Source organism: Myotis myotis, unplaced genomic scaffold, assembly GCF_014108235.1.
Source record: "Myotis myotis isolate mMyoMyo1 unplaced genomic scaffold, mMyoMyo1.p scaffold_m19_p_6, whole genome shotgun sequence".
NCBI classification, from domain to species: domain Eukaryota; kingdom Metazoa; phylum Chordata; class Mammalia; order Chiroptera; family Vespertilionidae; genus Myotis; species Myotis myotis.
In genome coordinates, this window is record NW_023416368.1 from 73747312 (window position 1) to 73766228 (window position 18917).

Here is an 18917-nt window from a genome sequence, read left to right on the forward strand (position 1 = left end):
ATCCCTAGTTCTCCTCTAAGGGCGGGGGGGCCTACCACATGACTCGCCACGTGGGCATCTGACCTGCATGACCCTAGGCTTCTAGGGTGGAGTAGGGCGTAAGAGGCGAGTTCTTGAATGACAATACTTATCTCCAATACCTGCCAATCTACGGTGGAGAGGACATCATCTCAGGGGCAAGATCTTGAATATCTCCAGTATCTGCTCTACCAGTTTTTTTCACTGCTAGGTGTCCAGGTCGGTCTGCCCTGGTGACTTTCTGTAACTGGCCTGTCGTTCTTGCTCTGCTCATGTCTATCTGCCTACCACATCTCCACTGGAGTTTCAGCTACTCTCTTCTAATTGTTTATTTTGGACCCACTTACTCCCCCCCAAAAAGGATCTGAAGTGTGGACGAAAGGGGCCACATGCTAACCTGACAAGCTCAGGGAAGGCCTGCATGGCAGTCTTGCAAACTCAGAGACCTAAAGTAACCACAAAGGATCCTCTGAAATTAAACTTTAACTAAAAGCAGTTATGGTGGGTAGTTACATCCTAGGCCGTATCTTCACTGACAACCTTTACCTTAACTGAGCGTCTGTCTTTAAATAAACGAGGCCTGTGGCCCGACGGCCACGAGTTTGACATGCTTGGTTTACTCCACTCCCTGTGATATTTTCCCCCGAGATATCCAATTGGCTAATTCCTTCACCTCCTCATTTAGGCCCACCCCGGTCATCCTATCACCACCTCTGCTGATCCTCCATCCTTCTCTAAAATTTTCCGGGAATATTTATCACATTCTAATTTACCTACGATGTTTAGTGGCTGTTTTCCCTTGCTAGAATGTAAGTTCAATGACAACACGTCTTTGTTTTGTTCATGAACTTACCCCCAAGCACCTAGAATCATGCCTGGCACATACTAGGTGCACAATGAATACTTACTGAATAGCGATGCCGTCTGAGCCCGACAGAGAGGAGGCTACAGTGTGTGTGCCGTCGGCCCTTGTTAACAGTGTGACTCTAGCAAGTTCCTCAGCCTGTCTAGACTTGTTTCCTCATCTACAAAACAAAGGCAGTAAGAGTGAATACCTATCTTCATGTGTTTTGTTCTTGTTGAGTTTTATTGCAGCTTACATAAGAACTAGGCTAAATGCTTTACATGGTACGCAATCAGTACACATGAACTATTATACAGGTTATAGGTCTGCCATGAAGAGGCTTCCCCACTGTTGACAACTCTCAATTCCTAAGACAGAGGAGAGAGAAGGAAAGCCAGACATATCAGCCACTGTTTTTAATTCACCTACAAATAATTGTCATCTACATGCCACAGACTGGGGCCACAGGAGTGAAATCCATCTCTGCTTCCCCAGCTCTCCTGCCACTGCAGTGCCTGAGGGGCAGAAGGGCAGGTGTGCGCTCACCCCTTCCCTCTCCCCCACCCCGTGCCCCGCCTTTTTTTTTTTTTCTTTCCTTTTTTATTGAATTTATTAGGGGACACTGGTTAGCAAAATTATACAGGTTTCAGGTGCACAATTCCACAACACATCATCTGTACACTATACTGTGTGTTCACCACCCCAAGTCAAGTCTCCTTTCATCATCATGTATCCCCCCTGTACCTTCCTCCACCTCCCCTAACCCCTGCCCTCCTCCTTTTAAGTGGATCCATCAGGCCACTTCAACAAGTCCTATACAGCCAAAGAACTCAGTTACTTATATTTTAAGGACTATTCCTGCCAAATAAAGATGACAACAGGAAATGTCAAAGAGCTTTATTTAAATGTCCTAGTTTCTTCCAGCTATTGCTAACACCTTTACACTGTATCTCCACAACCTTGATTCCTGCTGGTTCCACATAGCAATGGTCACAAATATATCACCCTAGGAGGAAACAAGTAGCTTTGTTCTAAAGCCCACTGGGCACATCAGAAAGGTGGCCAGCTCCCCTCGCCCCTGCCCTTTCTCCTGGTGTCTCCATCTTATGGAAAAGGACCCGGGCAGGAGGCTGAATCCAGCATGACCCTCATGCTACTCCATCCTCATCCCTGGATCTCTCCAGGGGGATGAAGAAAGATAATTCCGTGTTCCTGATTCTCAAATGGAGGGCCTTAAAACAACCAAAGTTTCAAAACCAAACCAAACAGAACAATGGTGGGGCACAGCTATTTTCCACAGACTTATATTTTCATTAACCCACTTGTTCTGGGAGGCTTTTCCCATAACTGTCAACATAACTTTTCTCATCTTTCACAATGGCAGAATTAGGAAGAATTAAACAACACTTAAAAAATAATCTAACCCTGTGAAAACTCAACTTCAGTGAGATGACTATCAACAGGACTGATACCCTCCTGACCACCCTCACCTCCAACTCCTGCTCCTAGTCCCAATCCCTGCCCACACCCCCTTTCTCACACTCAAGCATCAAGCTCCCTGAAGGGCAAGGTTTTGTGAAGGGGCCCAAGGGCCCTAGGGAAGCTGGACTTGTTCTGGCTCGTCAGGTGGCAGCCTGGGCTGGCACTGGGGGCACCACCAGGTGAGCCTCTGGAAGCCACCTGGAGGCCCAAAGGCCGCCTTCCTGACCTGGTGCCCAGCAGGGCACTGCTCTTTCTGGTAGATCTGTGTGTGATTCTGTCTGCCCTGGAACTTGTCCTGAAGCCAGTCTGTACTGAACTCCACCACATGATCCACGAGGATCTCAAGTTGCCGAGGACTGAGGAGTGAACCGAGAGAAAGGGGATGGATCCCAGCTCTGTACAAGGCTTCATTCTTAATGATGTTCCCTGAAAGAAAGCGGGGAGAGGACAAGGGAAGAGTCAAGGACACGTCTACAATGAAGCCAGCCCACAAAGTTAATGAAGCAGACTGAAGCTGGTGTGAGGGCAGCAGGGGAGAGCCTGAGGAAGACGGGAGCCAGCTCTGCCATGTTCGGAGGCTCTTGGGTAAGTCTCGTAATCCTCAAGTTGATGTCCCTGTCTATAAAATGGGTTTGGTTTCCTAGCCGGTTTGGGTCAGTGGATAGAGCAGGGGTCCTCAAACTACGGCCCGCGGGCCACATGCAACTACAAATATTGTATTTGTTCCCGTTTTGTTTTTTTACTTCAAAATAAGATATGTACAGTGTGCATAGGAATTTGTTCATAGTTTGTTTGTTTTTTTTAACTATAGTCCGGCCCTCCAACGGTCTAAGGGACAGTGAACTGGCCCTCTGTTTAAAAAGTTTGAGGACCCCTGGGATACAGCATCGGCCTGTGGACTGAAGGGTCCCGGGTTTGAATCTGATTAAGGGCACATGCCTGGGTTGTGGGCTCGATCTTCAGTGGGGGGCGTGCAGGAGGCAGTCGATCAATGCTCTCTCTCATCATTGATGTTTCTATCTCTCTCTCCTTCTCCCTTCCTCTCTGAAATCAATAAAAATATTAAAAAAAAATAAGTTTGGTAATACTTACTTTTAAGGTTGTTGTGAAGATGAAAGGAGATAAAACATGCATGGCCCATGTTACAGCAAAGTGGTTATCAAAATAGGCTCTGCAACCTGACTGACTACCCAGCTCATCCAGATCCTAGATCTGTGGCCCTGGCAAGTTTCTCCGCTTCTTTAGGCTTCAGTTTCCTTATCTGTAAAATGGGATGCTACCTAGCTTTTGTGAGCACTAAAGAGAATTTACACACACAAATGCTAAGCACAGTGGCTGGTATATAGAGTAGTCAGTAAGTAATAGCTGTTATTATTGTTTAAAATGTCAAACATAATGCCTAAGATATAAAAGTGTTTAGGAGGTATTATTTTATTGTTTTTCTACTCCTGCTTCATTCCCTATAAAGCCAGCCTTGATCCCTTCTTCCAGAGTCAATAATTCTCTTCATAATGTTCCAACAATGCACTTTCTTTAATCTCTATCAGACATTTATTTCTGTCTATCTCAAGTTACGGTGAACTAAAGTCCATGCTTGCTGGGCCGTTAAACAATAATCTCCTTAACCAGCAAAGGCTGGGCTTGGTAGAAGGCAAGCGTTCAGCACGTGTGGAGTGAATGGATGAATAAAATCACTGTTCTTTCCAAGAGTTTCATAATCACACTCATGGCTACACACAACACTTCTCTCTAAAATTCACTGGCAGACTACCTGGATTCCTGTCTCACTGTACCACTTATAGTAATATGTCCTTTGCTTTAATTTCTTCACCAGAACAAAGGGAACACTAGTAAATAACCACCCTAGAGAATAGCAATAAGGATGAAACCTTAGCACATTAGAGTCACTTGAAAAATGTTGGCGCTTATTACTATTGTTCATAATAACGGTTTGTTAGTAGAGCACTAGCTCTCGCTATATATGCCCTAAAGGCCACTTCTGCAAGACCCTTTGCTTCTCAAGGTGCAGGGACTCCCATGGTCCTAACATAAAAATGCAAGGCCACTGTCTGGTGACTAAACCAGTGGGCCTCGTTCCCCCTCAGGAGGTGAGCTGCACCTGCAGCAGAGAAAATGTTGTCTTGGATATGGAGGTGACTGTCATCCTTAGCTCACCCTATTGCCTCAGCAGCCAATCATAGGTGCCCCACTGCTGGAAATAGTCCAGGTAATTAGCTGTCCTAGTTTTCAAATTGCTCAACTCTTCCCTCCTCCTCAAAATGCTCAGTTTCACTGCGCAGGAACAGAGTGGTGACCTGCCTCTTCACTTGTGTCTTATAAAATCCTAATGTAGAGCTGAGACATCTCTGCTTTGACTAGCAGGCAGCTCCATCTGCCCGAGAGCAGCCCCCATTAGCAAATGCACCGCTATCCATTAGCAAATTGCATGGCTTGGGGTTCCTAACAGATACCTATCAAGTACTCACTGTGTCCCAGGCACAGTGCTAGGCAGAGGAGGACTTAAGGGCAGAAGAGACATGATTCTGCCTTTAGGACAGGGGTGGGCAAACTTTTTGACTCGAGGGCCACAATGGGTTCTTAAACTGGACCGGAGGGCCGGAAAAGCATGGATGGAGTGTTTGTGTGAACTAATACATGTTAACACTGCTGCTGGTGAAGGAGCGGAGGGGAGAGTAAGAGAACCCTCCGCTCTTTCGGCTCCGCGGGCCGGATAGAACAGCCGAACGGGCCGGATCCGGCCCGCGGGCCGTAGTTTGCCCACAGCTGCTTTAGGAGGTCACACACTATGCTGTCAGGCAGATCACTACTGATAACAGAATTAAGATATGAATTCTGAAGCCAGGAAAGAAGTCAGAAACTGCCTAATCCAAGTGCCTCAGTTTAAACATGAGGGAAGTGAAGCTAAAGAGGGTACGTGATCACCGCAAGACCAGTAGTATTCACACGTGGGATAGGTCTCCATTTTGTGTCTCCCAGATGAATGACTTTTCTATTAAATAACTTGGTGGGGATCATCCCTTTCGCATCAGTCATACCTAAGCCTGAGAAGCATCTTTGGTCCAACAGTGTATAGCAGACAGGCTGCTCCTGGCCCAGAGCTTCCAAGGCTTGTCCTCGATGGAACTTTTCAGATAAGATGTCAGAGGTGGGCTGGACCACTGGGGAAGAGCTCCAAGACATCTGACAATTATAAAATGCCAGGAAGCCACCACCGCCAAAGTGCAGGACCAACCTGAGAAGAAGAAAAGATCGTAAGCACACAGAGTGCCCACAGTATTGTCAGGTCAAACGTCCATACAGCTCCCACGCCCGTCAGGAAGCTAAGGTCCCTAAAGAGAAAAGGGATCTTTTATGCCAGAATCATAAAAATTTCAGGGCTAAGTGGAGTAATTAAAAGAAAACATATAGCTCTTCGTTTTTCTGATAATACATGTTCACTGAAGACAACTTGGGGCGAACAGAAAGGCCTAGAGTTCAGGAGCTGTGGCTACCTGCACAAAGCAGGGCTTATTGGAAAGAAAGACAGATGCGAAAGAGGCATCACTCCCAGTTTCAGGCAAGATTTACTCTCCAATCTGGGCATGGGCTTCCTGAACCGCAAGGACAGAGGAGAAACCTTATGAACTTTGATAGGGAAATAATGGGTTACTCTGTAAGGGAAGATAATGGGGCTGGAACTGGACTCCACATTGGAAGGAGAGTGCTATTCATGCAGCCGACCTGGATGATACTCTTCTGTGAAAGTAAAAGGGTGACTTTAAAGCAGTGGTTCTCAACCTTCCTAATGCCGCGACCCTTTAATACAGTTCCTCATGTTGTGGTGACCAACCATAATTATTTTCGTTGCTACTTTATAACTGTAATTTTGCTACTGTTAGGATTCGTAATGTAAATATCTGATATGCAGGATGTATTTTCATTGTTACAAGTTGAACATAATTAAAGCATAGGGATTAATCACAAAAACAATACGTAATTATATATGTGTTTTCCAATGGTCTTAGGCGACCCCTGTGAAAGGGTCGTTCAACCCCCAAAGGTGGTCGCAGCCCACAGGTTGAGAACCGCTGCTTTAAAGGAACAGGAACTCAGAAACATCTATGCATAGTATCTGATGTGATTAATTAAATCAGTAAGGATCTCAAGACGGAGAGATGAAAAGGGCAGGCATAATAAACAGCACTGGGTTTTGTAATATTTCTTGTGAAATCTAAAATGGATTAATTATGATAGTGCAACTGAAAATTACAACACAAGTGTTAGGAAGGAATGATTTGAAACAAAATATACCTATTTTAATATGTTTTTCAAATATATATATTTTTTATTGATTTCAGAGAGGAAGGGTGTGGGAAAGAGAGAGACATCAATGATGAGAATCATTGATTGGTTGCTTCTTGCACGCCCCCTAATGGGAATTGAGCCTGCAACCCGGACATGTGCTCTGAGCAGGAATTCATAGGTCAATGCTGAGCTACTGAGCCACACTGGTCAGGCAATATGTTTTAAATATTTATTAGTTTGGGGTTTTTTGTGAATAAAAACATTTATTTTGCATTTTATACAGAACAACCTGGAATCTTCAACATGACTGTACAAGTCACCAAGGGGTTTATAGACAATGCATCCACCTGAACAGTGTGGTTCTGGGAGTTGGGGAGCCACACAAACACAGGCAGGAGTTGTAAGGTAGGAAGGGGGCACCGCAGGAGTGTATTTTGACCCTTTCTTAGAGAAAAGGCAGTAGAGCATTCTGAGTCACTGAAAACCTGTGCAGACGGGGCTTCTAAAACCAACACTATACCCTGAGCTCTTAGGGATGGGGCAGGTGGGATAAGGACCTTGATACATAAAGGGATACTTTCTTGTGGCAGGGGATGAGGAAGGAGGCTTACCATTCTTAATGTCCTCAGCCCTAGGATCTGATATTCAAAGGAGAGCATGTCAAACTTAAGTCATTTCCCTGCTCAAAAAAAGGTGCTAGTAACCCTGGGACCATCATAGGGACATGATGGTTATTCCCAAGTTCCTATTCTAAGGCCCACACATACTGAAATAAAGAGGGGGAAAGTCAGAGAGTAATGGCCAGTTCATGTTAAGCGCTGATAAAGCCGAATGACGGGAAAGACCCATCATCAGACAGTGGTTTCTACAACCCGCTGAACGAGGAGGTCTCTAGTAGGGACCAAGCCAGGGAGGTCCGGAGCATCCTCAGCTTGAGGTGCAGCATGTACAGAAAATCTCAAAGGAGGCATTAAAGTAATGAGGACTAGAACATTTCCAGATCTTAACTTTTTATGGGATTATTTTTAAAAGAGAAAAGAATCCTGACCAGTTTTACTCAGTGGTTAGAGTGTCAGCCCCAGGACCCAAGGGTCTAGGGTTCAATTACAAGTCAAAGGCACATACTTCGGTTGCAGGTTCCCCAGCCCCAGTAGGGCAACCAATTGGTGTGTCTCTCTCATGTTGATGGCCCCCCCCCCTCTCTCTCTTCCTCTCCTCCTCTTCCTCCTCCTCTTCCCACCCTTCCACTCTCTCTAGAAATCAATGGAAAAAATATCCTCAGGTGAGGATTAAAAAAAGAGAGAGATAAATATCAAATAGAAACACCAATCAGAAAGGATATATGCACCCCTATGTTCATCGCAGCACAATTTACAATAGCTAAGATCTGAAAACAGCCTAAGTGCCCATCAGCAGATGAATGGATTAGAAAACTGTGGTACATCTACACCATGGAATACTGTAAAAAAGAAGGAATTCTTACCATTTGCAACAGCATGGATGGAACTGGAGAGCATGTGTGACCTCCTAAAGGCATAACCCTATGCTAAGTGAAATAAGCCAATCAATGAAAGAAAAATACCACATGATCTCACTCATTTATGGATAATTAAGACCATTATAAACTGATGAACAAAAATAGATACGGAGGCAGAGCAACATCGAACAGACTGTCAAATTACAGCGGGAAAGACAGGGAGGGTTGGGGGGGTGGGTAAGAGATCAACTGAAGAACTTGTATGCATGCATATAAGCATAACCAATGGACACAAGACACTGGGGGGTATGGGAGGTTAGGGGAAGGTCAAGGGGAGGGGAAAAAAAGGAGACATATATAATACTCTTTGTAATACTTTAAGCAATAAAACAATTAAAAAAAATAAAAATTAAATTAAATTAAAAAATCAAATACCGGGTGCCAGTAACAACGAATTTCATAACCATTATAGTCACCTGGAAGCATAAAAAAATGTCCAAAGCATGTCCAGCTAACTAGGAAGTGTCTGTGCACATGGGAGAGGGCAATGGGGCTTGGTAGAGCTGACAATCCAATAGGATTCCTATGGAAACAGAAGGGGCAGAGTCCTGGTTTGCTGGCCTACTGAAGGCTGGGCGGAGAACCAAAAGCCCGGAGTAACTACAGATTCTCTGCAATTGGCTTTGACACAGGGAAAGAGGAGCCAGATTCTCACTCTAGAGATGGGGGGCGAGGCGGGGGGGGCGGGGCAGGTCTAACCCATACCACATGCATTATTAGTCCTGGTCATCCTACAGCTGATGGGCAACTCATTCCCATCAGGGGAAAGGAGCTAGTTAGGGGAAAAGGGGTCACTTTTCATCTTTTAAAGTCTTCATTTATATTTGAACCTCAAATGTATTATCAGTGTTTCAGATTCAATTTAATCTTAAGTCTTTAAAAGCTCCCTGAAACAAAACCATACTTTTTTTCAAAGTTCCTTCACTTCTGGTAGTTTTCCCTCAGTCCCCAGTTTTGCCCTGACTTAGAATTACAAACTTCATTAAACCATCAGTGCTCATGGACTTGGGCCTCTCTAGAGGGAAGCCTAGAGACTGGCTCCAGATGAGCTGTGCCAGTGCATCCAATGCTCATGACACCCCAAACAGTACTGCGTAGTACTCTTTTCTGTCATACCATCATACTAGAGCATCATCTACATTGGGCCAAGGATTCTTGGCCTTCACCTGCTCTAAGAGGACACTGGGCACCATCTTGTACAGCTGAGCAAGCAACTTAAACATGGGGTCATGAGGCAGGTGTTTCAGAGCAAACACTTGCTGACACATGTATCAGGATCAGTCTTCCTTAGTAGTGCATGGCCATAGCCTGGGACAACCCATCCTGAATTGAGTGTGTTCCAGATGTAGTCTCATCTGACACAACTTTGCCAACTTCCTTCTGTAGATGCGTCAGCCAAACAAGCACTTCCTGATTTGCCAGTCCATGCAGGGGCTTTGCCGGCCCGTTCATGGCTGCTGTGAAGGACAGGTAGGGATTTGAAAGGGCACTGCCCGTAAGTGTGGTGGTATGAGCACCTACACTGCCAACTTCATGGTCACTGTGGGTGGTGAGGTACAAGCACATGAGCTCAGTAAACTGAGCATAGGCATAGCCTAACATGTTGGTGAAATTGTGGGACCAGTCCAGCTTAGTCAATGGCCCAGTAATGCTGCCTCCCAGTACAGATTCCAGCAGATCTTTGCAGCAACACAAGGTAGCGTTGCAATCAGATCCACACAGTTTTTGTAAATCAGAATCAATAATTGGTTCTGTTGACACCCTCTGCATATGCTCAGGCAGTTACTTCCATGTTGAGGGCTATAATGACTGCACGGAGCTGAGACATGGGGTGTAGATTAGTGGGAACGTCGTCCAGCATGGTGACCATATGGGGAGGCTGAGCTGCCCTCTTTGTCCACTCTTTTGAAGCCAAGATACCTGTTCCTCTACTGGGATTGGCCCAGTTACCAGCAGCCAAAATAAGCCCTCCTGCAGGGGTTCTTCCCCACCCCCACCCTTAGCCTCGGACAGTAGTTTCTGGCATTCAGGGATACTGTAGCCTCAGAAAAGAATCAAGAACTGATGTTTCCTATACCAGTTCCTTCATGCCTCTCATGCCACCAGACATCCTGTCCACAGTAATCTGACCACCACCTTACGTATCAGAACAGCCAATAGGTCTTTCAAATTCATGCCTTGCAGCAAAAACAAGACAGTGGCTCCAGGCAGAGAGTGGGGGAGAGCTGCTGCAGAAATGAGAGCAGCTGCTGGTGAATGAGGTTCTTAATTAGTTTAATTATATATAATTAACTACATAATCTAGTTAATTAACAACCTGGAACTAAAATTCACTACTTTAGCAAATGCAGGAAATGGGGTGGATGTGACAGAAAAGAGATAGGGAAGCAGAAATATGTTAAAGGTCTCATCTCAGAGGGGTGGAGGAGAGTGACCAAAATTCCAGTTTCAATAATAATAAGGGAGAAGAGTTATTAATGTAATGCTATTTAAAATTTTTATGGTTAATTGTCAAATGTAACTGAAAAATAAATTTTAAAAATTTTAATTTGCTGGTTACTAACTCAGAAAAAACATGGGTATAATTTAAAGATAAATTATTACCAACAGAAGGAAGTTAAATAGCAATACTTCCAAATTAACAGGGGGAAAAAGCAGAAAAGAGACAATAAATCCCACAAAAGAAAAGGAACATGGTATAATGAAATGTTAAGTAGAAGAAAATCCGAACACCACAGTTACCCCATCTGAAAACAAAGAGTTTCAGTTTGAGTTTAAAGAGATACAAAAGCCTGCCTTGCAGTTCATAGGAGACATACCTACAACTAAGTGAGAAAAGACCACGGGGTGGGAACAGAGTGGCACTATTAACATCAAGAAAAGTAGAATTCCAGATGAAAGAGAAAAGTGTCCTTGCCCTTTCTGTCTGTCTGATTGTGGCAGACAAGACTGAATGGGGAAATACAGGAGGAAAAAAATATAAAAAGAAGAAAAGCAGAATTCAAAACCAAAGGCAATGAGAGGGGATGCTGTTTAAGAATGAAGCTGTAAAGAACCTACGAGTCAGGGAGCTCTGCTGCCTGGGACCACAGTTTCAGCAAAACACATATAAAAAATGCTTAGAAAGACAAGAAGACACTTTCTAAAACCACGCCTACCCTGGGGACTGGAACGCTCCTCTTCCCACGCTGGCATATTAAGTAAACAAAAAATAAGCAAGGACAGAGAAAAGATGAGTTAAGTTTTGAAAGCCATTAACCTGTTCTTAACATTTACAGAATGTTTTACTTTGAAGGAACATACTACCTTCATTTATGTACATAAAGTATAAGCAAAGGTCAATTGTGTGTTCAGCTGCAAATCTCAATGCCAAAAGTAGAAAATGTACAGGCTTTGATCATAATACTGACCATCCTATATAATAAAGAGGTAATATCCAAATTAACCCTCACACCCTCACAAGATGGCTGCCTATGACCAGGCCAGCAGGGGGCTTAGTGAGGGATGACCAAATGACTGAACAGCAGGCTGTGTGGGGTGACCAGGCTGGAAGTGGGGCTGTGAGGGGTGACCAGGCCAGCAGAGAGAGGCAGTTAGGGGTGACCAGGCCGGCAGGGTGGGCAGTAAGAAGTGACCAGGCCGGCAGGGTGGGCAGTAAGAAGCAACCAGGCCGGCAGAGGGGGCACTTAGGGGTGACTAGGCAGGCAGGCAGGTGAGCGATTAGGAGCTAGCGGTCCAGGATTGTGAGAGGTCCGGCCTGACCCCGATCCCCGGGGTCAGGCCTAAACCGGCAGTCAGACATCCCCCAAGGGATCCCAGATTGGAGAGGGTACAAACTGGGCTGAGGGGACCACCCCACCCCTGCACGAATTTCGTGCACCTGGCCTCTAATAATCCAATAAAAATGATGACCCAAGCCCTAGCTGGTTAGGCTCAGTGGATTGAGCATTGGCCTGCGGACTGAAGGGTCCCAGGTTCGATTCCAGTCAAGGGCATATGCCCGAGTTGTGGGCTTGATCCCCACTGCGGGGCATGCAGGAGGCAGCCAATCAATGATTCTCTCCCATCATTGATGTTTCTATCTCTCTCTCCCTCTCCCTTTCTGACTCTCTCTAAAAAAAAAAAAAAAAAAAAAATCAATAAAACATATTAAAAAAAAATGATGACCAAACACTCAACCATTTGGACAATTAGGAAACACTCATTTGAGGGGGGAGGGGATGGTTAATCATCACCCAAGAATATTTTTCCATTGATTTTTCAGAGAGAGCGGAAGGGAGGGAGAGAGACACACAGAGAGAAACATGGATGTGTCACATTAATTGGTTGCCTACCACATGCACCCCGACCAGGGCCTGGGATGGAGCTTGCAACTGGGGTACATGCCTTTGACCAGAATCGAACCCAGAACCATTCAGTCTGTGAGCTGATGCTCTATCCACTGAACAAAACTGGCTAGGACAGGAAATACTCTTACATATAGAGTATATAAAACTAACATTATTTATTTGAAAGACCAACAATATAGATAAAACTCTGGCAAGCCTAATTAAGAAAAAAGGGGTTGGGAGACAAAGTAATATATAAAACACAAAAAATGAGAAGGGAGACATAACTTGACAAGACTTTAAAAGTAAGAGAATTATATGTGTTAACTCCATGACAAATCTGAAAACCTAGGGGTGAGCTCTGTTAGTGGAAGAGCATTTAAATTCCCCTAGTTGGAGACCATTTCAGAAATCAGCCCTGAGCCAGCTTCAGGCAATGAGAGGTTTGCTGGGGGTTTCTGAGAAAGCTCTCCTTGTCAGGACGTTCAGAAAGAACCCTCTCTCTTCCTCTTTCCTCTTTCTTTGTGGACATAAGGTCTGGAACTGCCGAGCCTCTTGCTGCTGGTCGAAGGACAAAACCAACACGTGGAAAAGTGCAAAGACAGGAGAATCACAAAGACCCTCAAGCCAAAAGCTGGAAACTGAGTCGACGCCAAAGTCCACCCTCCCTCTGAACTTCCAATTATGTGAACCAAAAAGATCTCCTCCCACTTTAAGCCAGCCTGAGTTATTGTTACAGTCCAAAGATCCTACTGCCCGACATCATACCACAAATAAAGACTATAGTTCTGAGCATAAAAAAAAAATAAGAGACTTTAGAAAATAGAAAAGCAGTGTGACTTGGATAGAAGACGCCTTCTTTAGCAAGAGGGGTCGACTTAAAAGTTATCAAGAAAAATATGGACTTATCGAGGTGCTCACTTGGTAAGTTATATAAATGTCAAATCCCTATGTTGTACACCAGAAACTAATACAATATTCTATGCTAACTGTAATTGAAAAATAAAAAAGCATTTTAAAAAACACTGACATTGACTACATAAAAATTAAAAATCCTGAATGCCCACAGGCACATTGTGTCAAAGGACACAGACAGAAAACCATACGGGGACCACACATCACAAAGGCTAATACACAATATCCAAAAGCTCCTACAAAGTGATCAAAAGCACACAAACAATCCAATGCTAGTAAGAATTCAGCGAAGCGAGAGAGCACCTTTGCAAGGCCTTAAGAATGGTCCACAGGAAGAATGCTCATTCTCTTTGACCAGCAATGACTCCTCTGGATGTGTACAGTAAGGAAATAACCCTGAACATGCAGAGAGTTTTACGAACTAAGGTAGACTCAACATTAATAGATTAAGAACTGGGACGATTCTGTCCCTAGATTCAGAGGGCACTCGTCAAGCTGTCCAATGTTCTTCAGAGACCTCCACCCTCCAGGACCACGTCCTTTGGGAAGATCTCCCCTTCGCTAAGCTGACCCACGATGTGACCCTTCCTCTCCGGGTGCAGACCACAGTCTACTTTCTATGACAAATAGACAGAAAATTGTCTTCTCTCTCCTTGGATGCCGACTGCCGGAGAGCAGGTTGGACAGCCACCTGAGTGTGCCCGAGTGTGCCATACCCTGGGGGCCATGTTAATACTGCAGACCCCATAGAGACACAGACAGACACAGCCCACAGCCCACTCCACCACACCATTACCTTGGAATGGGGTCCCTCCAGTCACCCCTCTTGTTTGCTTTCTTTGCTCTGGAGAATTCGTTCACCCAAATGCTGCCAAACAGACCAAAGCTGACCTGCAGCCACCTCTCAGCACCTCCTGCTGGGCTGTCTCCCCCCAAACACTCAGAACCATTGTCTCCACTGTCGGACTGGGAAGTCTGGTCTGAGATCTTCTGACTGTCTGGACCCAAGGTCTGCTTTTGGTCCCCAGCCTCTTTCTTCCTCTCTCCTTTTCCTAGAGGTTCGGGCAGTGGGTTGTTGCTGGGAGACTTGGTTTCTTCATCTGGATCAAATCTAAGGAATAATTTCTTTCCGTGGACCTAGAAAAAAATAACATGATCTAAGCCTTTGCTTATAGATATGTTTGTATACCATCCCCTCCCCCCCGAAATTCCTATGTTCAAACTGTAACTTGCAATGGGATGGTATCTGGAGGTGGAGCCTCTGGAAGGTGATTAGGTCTTGAGGGTGGAGCCTTCATGAATAGGATTAATGCCCTTGTCCCTTCCACCATGTGAGAACACAGGGAGATGACCATCTATGAGCCAGGAAACTGAATCTGCCAGTACCTTGATCTGGAATTTCCAGCCTCCAGAACTGAGAAATAAATTTCTGGATTTGTAAGCCACCCAGTCTGTAGTATTCTGTTACAGCAGCACAGAAAGAGAGAGGCTTACAGACCCAGAAAGAGGAAGACTAGAAGAGGTGGATGAGCCATGGTAACATGAGCTGACAAGAATGGGGGCAGAGTTGGAAAATAAAGGAAGACTTGCTCAAGCAGGGGAGCAGCATGGCAAAGTATGGGCAAGGAGAACTGTTAGAGGAGCTCCAGAACTTTCAAGATGATTGGAAGAGAGATCTGGGGCAGGGGCAGAAGTGTGCTAGAGAGGGGGCATGAGTCAGACCTCGAAGGAATTCTGACTTACACTCAGGGCAAAGGTGAGCAGGTTGGAAACGACATACTCTTTCCTTACATCCTTGCTGGCCTGTGGGACTAAACATGGTTCCCAACCAAAGGTGCACATCAGAGTCAGCTGAAGTGATCAATCTCCAGCTTGTGCATTTTTTATAGTTCCATGGACCACTGTAAAGCCCACTTCTGGCTGAGAAATAGCAGACTGAAAGAGGAGCTGCATGGAGTCCTAGCATGGTTGTCTTGGGCTCAAGGAAGTGAAGGCGTGGAAAGTGCCGAGATAAATTCTAGGGGCGGCATAGGATATGCTGAGGGAGCCGGTCCACCTGTGGGAGGTATGACCACCAGACGATGATAGACTCACCTGGGTGTCCTGGAGCCACAGGGACTGGAAGCTGGCAGGGTTTAGCTTCTTACTGCTGCCCCCTGTCTTGACCACCTGCTGCCCCACAAAGGGGGAGGTCAAATGGTGAAACTTCCTCACTGATGGCCCTTCTGGCATCCCTGCAGGCGGAAATGATGCAGCTAGTTTCTCTCTAGCACAGTGATGGCGAACCTTTTGAGCTCTGCGTGTCAGCATTTTGAAAAACCCTAACTTAACTCTGGTGCTGTGTCACATATAGAAATTCTTTGATATTTGCAACCATAGTAAAACAAAGACATATTTTTGATATTTTATATATTTAAATGCCATTTAATAAAGAAAAATCAACCAAAAAAATGAGTTTGTGTGTCACCTCTGACACGCGTGTCATAGGTTCGCCATCACTGCTCTAGCATCTCTGCTGGGTGTCAAGCTCTGAGCTTTCAAGCAGCTATTTTTTGCCACCAACTTTTAACAGAATATATGACCAAAAAGGGAGCGTGGCTTGGGAGGAGGGTCAGATCAAAGAGCCGAACCAGCTGAGCCAACTTCCCAGGAAGGGTTTCTCCTTCCAGCTCCTCTCCCCCTTCTTCATGTGGCAAACAATTAAGCACCTACAGAGTGCTAGACAGCACTTCAGGGTACCCTCTATCTTGATCCTGTGGCAGCTTGAACAGGAGCGGACCCTTGTTTCCTTTTGTCTGGACTGTGGCCTCTTACTCATCTCCATACTGTCTCTGGCCTCCTCCTTCCTCCCCCAAAACCAATCCAACCCACTGCTGCTGATTTATTCCCCCCTCCTTTTTCAGGAAAGAGATGGTCACTCTAGGGAAAGCTGTAAGGGACACAAAGACACAGATATGGATTGAGCCCTCCCAGGACCCCCTCACAATTAAGGGTGCTGTGTATGTGACAACCACAGTGCAGAGCTCAGAATCATGACAAGTGCAGACACAGGGTCATGTGGGTTCAGAACAGGGAGGGGTCACTTCCAGCTTAACTACAAATATTTATCCCTGGTAATGGATAAACAGCTGGGGTTCCATTTTAACCCTGAATCAAATCCCTGCCCCAAATCATCCAAGTTCACTGAGAGCTTGTGTAGGAAGCATTCAGATGTTTGAGTCTGAGAGGTCTGCACCCCAGCTTCTCAGACACAGGAGTACCGCCCCCTCTCCCCCTACCCAGGACGCGCTATGTAACTACCTGTTTCCTCGCCTGCACAGGGACTCTATACGTAAGGATGAAAATCCAAAACTCCAAGTGGGTACCTGGCATGGTGGTAGCTAGTGTATTTTAGCAATTCTAAAAAACATTTTAAAATCCCTGAAATGGGGATACCTCTTACAAGCCATGCTTTCTCATAGCTTAATTAGTAGCGCATTCAATAATGTGCACTTTAAATTTGATGGTGTCTGAGAGTCACTAAAATGTAGTAATATTTCCCTAATCAGACCTTCAAGACATTCAAGAGTTTATAGCAGCGGTTCTCAACCTGTGGTTCGCGACCCTTTGGGGGTCAAACGACCCTTTCACAGGGGTCGCCTAAGACCATCAGAAAACACATATATCATTACATATTGTTTTTGTGGTTATTCATTGTGCTTTAATTATGTTCCATTTGTAACAGTGAAAATACATCCTGCATATCAGATATTTACATTATGATTCATAACAGTAGCAAAATTACAGTTATGAAGTAGCAACAAAAATAATTTTATGGTTGGGGGTCACCACAACATGAGGACCTGTATTAAAGGGTCGCGGCATTAGGAAGGTTGAGAACCGCTGGTCTATAGGCACAAAACTGGAAACTTGCCTTAGCTGGTTTGGCTCAGTGGATAGAGCATTGCCCTGTGGACTGAAGGGTCCCAGGCCCATCAGGGCACATGCCCAGGTTGCGGGCTCCATCTCCAGTAGGGGGCGTGGAGGAGGCAGCCAATCAATTATTCTCTCTCATCATTGATGTTTCTCTCTCTCTCTCTCTCTCTCTCTCTCTCTCTCTCTCTCTCTCTCTCTCTCTCTCTCCCCCTCTCCCTTCCTGGAATCAATAAAATATATTTAAAACAAACAAACAAAAAAACTGGATACTTGCAGCTGACCTTACCCTCTGCCAGCTCTCTGTGCCCAGGTCATCTCCAAAGAAGGAAGCTTCTGGACAAGCCTCCCTCTGACATGCACCTAATCCTTAAAGTCCCTAGACCCAGGGCACGTTTAAGTATATTTTTGGAGATGGAAAACTGAGCAGCAAATTGCCTCTACCATAGCCTTAAAAGATTAAAACGAGAAGGGGCACATTTTTTTTACCCTCACTGGAGGATATTTTTCCATTGATTTTTAGAGAGTGGAAGGGAGGGAGGAAGAGAGAAACATTGATATGAGAGAGACACAAGGATAAGTTGCCTCCAGCACGCCCGCCACTGGGGTCCAACGAGCCTGCAACTCAGGTCTGTGCCCTTGACCAGAATCTAACCAGAACCAGCGACCCTTCAGGCCGAGGACCACGCTCTGTCCACTGAGCCCAAGCTGCAGGCGGGACGCAGGTCTGACAGGGAACCCACGCCTGCCCTCAAGGCCCGGCTAAGGGCTCGCAGCGGACCCACTGGACCAGGGGAGAGGAGCGACACCGTCCTCCTTTCGAGGGAAATCACTCCTCCCGTGGGGAGTCACAAAGGAGGCTCTCCCCAACTTTCTCGAGGTGAGGGGGCTGAGAGGTGGGCGCAGGGACCAGACTGAAAGGCCCCGAGGAGCCTCTGGGAGGAAATGCGGGGAGGCGCGGTGGTAAGGAGCCCCCCGAAAAAAGAAATTCGGCCAGGGGTGCGGGTTCCATGGGGACGCTTCTAAAATTTTCGTAATTCGAGTTTTTCCGCTGATAACAAAGTGACGACAAAGCGCACGGGCGGCGGCAAAGCTCGGGACGGGGGGCCCCTCCGCGCACCTCGGAGGAGGAAGCCGCCGCCTCTCCCGGCCCACGCGGCCCACGCGGCCCACGCGGAGGGCGGGCGGCTGCACTCACCGGCTCCGGCCCGCAGCCCCGGGGCGGGGGCGAACGCTGTCCCGGGAGCGGGGAGCCGGCTCCAGCCCGAGGCGGGGAAGGGGGTGTAGTGCGAGGGGCCTCACGCCTGTGTGGACACGTGACTTTTGGGGGCGGGCGTACAGCGGGGCTCCGCCCCCGGGGCGTGCGTAGGAGGCGGGGCTCGCCTCTGTGAGTGGGCGGGGCTATTGCGTCAGTCGGGGGCGCGAAGCTCTGGGAGCTCGGCGCCGGGGGGCGGGGTCTAGAGCGGGGCGGGGCCCGGAGCGGGGCGGGGCCCGCTTTTGGTGGGGAGAGTAGGAGGCTCCCATGGGTGTCCTTCAGGTCCCGAAGGAACCAAGGTTGGGGATAAAAAGCGGGCGT

General features: G+C 46.4%; 1 protein-coding gene and 1 pseudogene across 2 annotated transcripts; both read right to left on the reverse strand.

Annotated features, from left to right (window-relative positions):
* Positions 1–1744: 1744 nt before the first annotated feature.
* On the reverse strand, positions 1745–18669 carry NEIL2 (nei like DNA glycosylase 2). Of its 2 annotated transcripts, none has more exons than XM_036313319.1 (5): positions 18540–18669; positions 15524–15663; positions 14226–14566; positions 5401–5597; positions 1745–2770 (listed from the first exon to the last, which is right to left on the reverse strand). In XM_036313319.1, the coding sequence occupies exons 2-5, from the start codon at positions 15659–15661 to the stop codon at positions 2457–2459; spliced, it is 990 nt and encodes a 329-aa protein (XP_036169212.1). In that variant the 5' UTR covers positions 15662–15663; positions 18540–18669; the 3' UTR covers positions 1745–2456. The 2 variants fall into 2 exon arrangements, with proteins under 2 accessions (XP_036169212.1, XP_036169214.1); XM_036313321.1 differs by lacking the exon at positions 18540–18669 and adding an exon at positions 17631–17850.
* LOC118657810 lies at positions 9128–13277 on the reverse strand (annotated as a pseudogene).
* Positions 18670–18917: the final 248 nt, after the last annotated feature.